Here is a 4652-nt window from a genome sequence, read left to right as displayed (position 1 = left end):
GCTTACACAGAAACAATAGTCATGCATAAGTTCAGAACAGAATGCACAGATGACAGATTATAAAGTGTCTGTCATCAACTGGGATACGCAGTACAACGTCATTTTCATCCAGGTCTTTATCTATACTATATCATAAGTTTGCTGCTGCACGAAAATTTACAGCTTGCCCAGGGACCCAGGGTCCACGTATCGCCAACCTATGCCAGCTAGAGTTGGGGAGAGACATTGCAACGGCTTCGGTAGTCAGTTCAGTGGTTCACCCAGGGACAAACTCGATCGAAACAATCTGATTTTGCCTGCAAATCAGGAGACTGCATCAGCAATTCAGCATCGTGGAATCGCAAACATTTCTATCAACGGGAAAAGAACATTCAAGATCACAAGGGAACACTTCGAATGGGTTAGAAAACTAGGGACCACAAGAACTCGAGCACACAAGGAATATAAAGAGCAGACATGATATCTTTCGTGGGCCTAACTTCTATCAGTAGGCATGCAAATCAAAAGGTTCTTATCCGCATGCAGCTTAAAAATCAAATTAACGAAAATCAGTCTTTTTTATGCATGTGCATTCCTCGGGCAGAGAATGAAGAACAAAGAGAAGCAACAAGCTGACAGTTCTGTGGAGCAAATATGAAATGTTTGACATACTCTGAGTAAAGCAATTGTTATATATGTTGAGCGGGGGAGAAGAATACCTGCGAGAATTAGTTAAGTTTAGGGCTTAAGAAGTACTGTGGATCCCTGAAGAACCTGACAATCCTCTCTGTTTTTTCAGTGGAAAGATCAGTGTTTCCCAGAATGAATTCCTTGGATGCTTTTGCAATTGCTTCGATAGAGCCAATGGCTTGGGCAAGCTTAAAAAACAGAATAGCATCAGTACCAATCAGCACGCCATGGTACACATAACATGGAAAAAATAAATCGAGAAAGGCAAGTGATGTGCAAGATATAGTGCAGGGAAGGTAACAGAATTCAATCTGCAAGATATAGCATGTGCACATTCTTATTCTGGAGTAGTTGAGAATTTTTACTATGGTTGCCGGAAATTAGACGGCTCACGATTCTTTTGCATGTCAACTTGTAAAGTTTCAAAATACGTTTAAGCGCTGATCTGCCCTGAATCTTGTACAGATTAAAAGGTACTGTGGTTAATTCTTCTCAATCTCCAGAGAAATGTGTGCAGATGACAAGGAAAATGATGATACCCATATCGGAAAACAACGCCTACAAATAACATGCGTGTCCTCCCTAGAGTCAGAACTTGCAAAGCAGTCAGAACAAACAAGCTAGCATTGATATCCATGTAACCAAGAGATCACAAAATCACACAAGCTGCAAAAACAAGTTGAGCAACTCACAGCATTTGCATCATGAGTGTCAATACCAGGAATAGAGGTGAGCACTCGTAAAAACGCATCCATGCACTGAACAGCTTGCTCACGCTACGGAGACAAGCAAGAGAATCATTTAGCAACAACATGACCCGTTGCTAGTATATGAGCATGCATCTGGGAACAGAACATACCTCAATTCTCATAGCTGTGACGATGTTTTTCTGCCTGCACACTGAAGAAAACAGACACGCGATCAGTGCCAGCTCGCAGTTCAGAACTTGAACATGAGTCAGGAAATCGGTAAATGAAGCAAAGAGATTTTACCTCCACGAGCATGAGCTATCCTTACAATCTTCTCGAATCCCATCTCGGGATCACAAACAGGCACGAACGTAGGGCAGCCAAGCTCCATGCCATACCTTGAATGAGGACAGCAGGAATAAGAACAACCCAACCCAACCAAACTAGAACAAATGCTTGCTATGTACAACTTAGTGTCACAGTATGTCGGCCCATACTTGAAATATGACTGATTGAATGATTCATTCTGCTCTGCTGAGCGGACGACAACAACGACGTAGAGATACTTGAACTGCTTCTTCAGTGTACTCACCCTGCAAAAGCATTCCAAGTACGACATCAGTACATCACCATTACCATCACCACGCATGCAGTCATCAGTGCATAACAACAAACATAAAACAGGGAAGATTGTGACCTGCTGAAGACAGCAACTTCCCTTTCAGGAAGCCAGTCCGTCTCGAAGATGAAAGCAACCGATAAGCCCCCATTGTTGAAGAGGAAGTCCTGGAACCCAAGCCAAGCCAACCCAACCCAATCAAAGCCATGCGTATGCACAGTTACACACAAAAACCAGTGGCTTCTCTGGATTGGAGCGCGTACCGGAGAAAGCGACAGGAAATTGAGGCGGTACAGGTTGGTAGCGAGGAATGCAGCTATGAAATTGACGAGGTCCGGGTGCTGCTTGTCTCTCCACGAGGTGCTCATCATGCACACTCCGCGGCCTGCGCTCGCGTCGACCAGGGGCGGAGGACCCAGCAGAGCTAATGCATGTATACGGTTGTGTGATTCGATCAGATCCGAACACAGATCGCCAGATGAATTAAGCTAGGTTTCGGGTGCTGGGCGGCTGGGCACGGCAGGAAGGGGGGACTGAGGAGAGAGAGTACGCTTACCTGGTGTTGGGTGCTCGTCGCCCGCGAAGGCCTGGCGACGGGCCGGAGACCTGGCGTATGGCGGCGGCGGGCGCCCAGACATCGTCGGGCGAGAGGGAGAGCGCGCACGCACGCGTGGTGAGCCGTGAACGGAGAAGAGAAGGCAGGTGGGACTGGAAATTTCAAATCTGCCTGCTTCCTCGACGCTGGTCCGGCGGAAAATCAGTTTCTTTACTGAAAGCTGGGCCCACAGCGACGTGGTTCATTTCGGCCGCCACACGCTAGCTGGGCCGGTCGATGATGCTTTCAGGCTGATGAAAGTTCTAAATGTGCATTGTCATATCATGGGCTTAAAAGAAGAAAGAATGTTTTGACATCTCAGATAGCATTTATTTATTCGGTTCGTTTCGCTGAAAAGTACTGTTCACCGATTTATCGTGAGAGAAAAACACTGTACCATAGCTGGTAAGCCAGGCAGATAAGTTAAAGCGAACATGGCATAGTATAACGAAATTCCTTTTTTATTAGATAATATATATTTGTAGTAGTTTTTTCGATGACTCTTAAAACACTTGTTCGGCGACAATCACATCCACCTCAATCTACACGTATTAGAGTGTAGTGAAAATTATTTAATCTTTCATCTAACCCTCCCAATACATGTAGATTGAGTTGAACACAAATACATCCAAACAAGTCTTATTGCACCAAAAATTGATGTGTGGCATATATGTGTCGTCATGACAAAATTTTATTAGGTCTATATATGTATTTAGGGTGTTTATACTATATAGAAATAAGCTGCAATTCACTGTGAAACCAAGCCCATTAGTCCTTACCATAACAGACTTGGTTCTCTTGGAGTCTCCGTCATCTCACCACTTCTATATTTCCTAGGTGTTTAAGTTTTCGTTGTAATTTGAAAAATATGTAATTTTGTTATTGTTTGATTATAAAATTATGATATTAATTGGTTGTCTCAGATTGTAGGCTAAACATCCAGTCACATGAAATACACCGACTCTCTTACTATCACAGTGAGGGTGACTCCCCATGTGTTGGAAGCAATGTAAACCTGTTTTATCCCTATGAAACTCATTTTACTTCATGAAATTTTGATCACCTATCTCTCTTTATTTATATGGTGCAATGTCTCATATTTGCTAAGTTTATTGCCTATTTAATCCCCATAAAATTTTCATGAGACTAGCCTTATAAATATATCCACAAACTTCTAAAAAAAGGAGTGCACAGAAGTCAACACATTGTGTTATGGGGATAGTCAAGACCAAAGATAGAAAGAAGAGAAGAACTTGTCGTATTTGAGGCGGAGCCATATGTGTGGGTGACATTTGTGACAGTGTGATAGAGGTCCTTGGTTTCTCCGAACAACCTGCCTAGTCTGGTTGACACGGAGCACGAGAAGCTTTCCCAGACATGAGAGCCAATTTGACTCTTAGGCTAGCAAGACAAAGCTTGTTTACCAAGGCACAAGATAGCTAGGTAAGTCTCCTACAACTAAAAAGACTAAAAGTAAGACTATTTTTTGTGCGACTTTTTTTTGGGGCCGCTCCTCCCTTCCGGCCATGCGATATCCCGCGCGATAGAAAAAGAACCTGCCATTCCTACGATCCCCGCCTGCTTTGAAGGAAACAAATCGATCACCTGAGGCCACATGCATGGAAGGAAACAATAATCATGCATGGAAGGAAACAATTGGCAAAGATCAAGCAAGACTACTCCCTTTCGGCCATGCGATACCCCGCGCGATAGAAAAAGAAACTGTCATCCCTGCGATCCTCGCCTGCTTTGAAGAAAACAAATCGATCACCTAAGACCACATGCATGGAAGGAAACAATAATCATGCATGGAAGGAAATAATTGGCAAAGATCAAGCAAGATGACTCAACGAGGTTGTCCCTTAATTTTAGTGTTTCCAGCATGCAGACCTGAAATTAAAAAGTGGCTGCTCCTTGAGAACATCAGTGGTGCCAAATAAAAGATGTGCATGTTATACATGGTGAGACTGGTGAACCTTCTACAATTTCCTAAACGAATATTCCCACCATTCGTATATAGGTCCATTCTCATACGTTTCTTCGTGCTTCAATTAGCATATAATATAAAAGTATTGTTGTG

The 4652-nt window shown here is 43.3% G+C and overlaps 1 protein-coding gene across 2 annotated transcripts; it reads right to left on the bottom strand.

Annotated features, from left to right (window-relative positions):
- Positions 1-2831, bottom strand: LOC136529910 (protein PARTING DANCERS homolog). Of its 2 annotated transcripts, XM_066522958.1 has the most exons (9): positions 2534-2831; positions 2241-2401; positions 2056-2144; positions 1856-1951; positions 1662-1756; positions 1529-1569; positions 1362-1445; positions 699-857; positions 1-296 (listed from the first exon to the last, which is right to left on the bottom strand). In XM_066522958.1, exons 1-8 carry the CDS (start codon positions 2613-2615, stop codon positions 708-710), a joined length of 798 nt encoding a protein of 265 aa, XP_066379055.1. In that variant the 5' UTR covers positions 2616-2831; the 3' UTR covers positions 1-296; positions 699-707. The 2 variants fall into 2 exon arrangements, with proteins under 2 accessions (XP_066379055.1, XP_066379056.1); XM_066522959.1 differs by lacking the exon at positions 1362-1445.
- Between the last annotated feature and the right edge of the window lie 1821 nt (positions 2832-4652).

The sequence above is a fragment of the Miscanthus floridulus genome, chromosome 19 (genome assembly GCF_019320115.1).
Source record: "Miscanthus floridulus cultivar M001 chromosome 19, ASM1932011v1, whole genome shotgun sequence".
Classification (NCBI taxonomy): domain Eukaryota; kingdom Viridiplantae; phylum Streptophyta; class Magnoliopsida; order Poales; family Poaceae; genus Miscanthus; species Miscanthus floridulus.
Note: the sequence above shows the minus strand (reverse complement) of the source record. Positions and strands in the feature narration are given on the sequence as shown.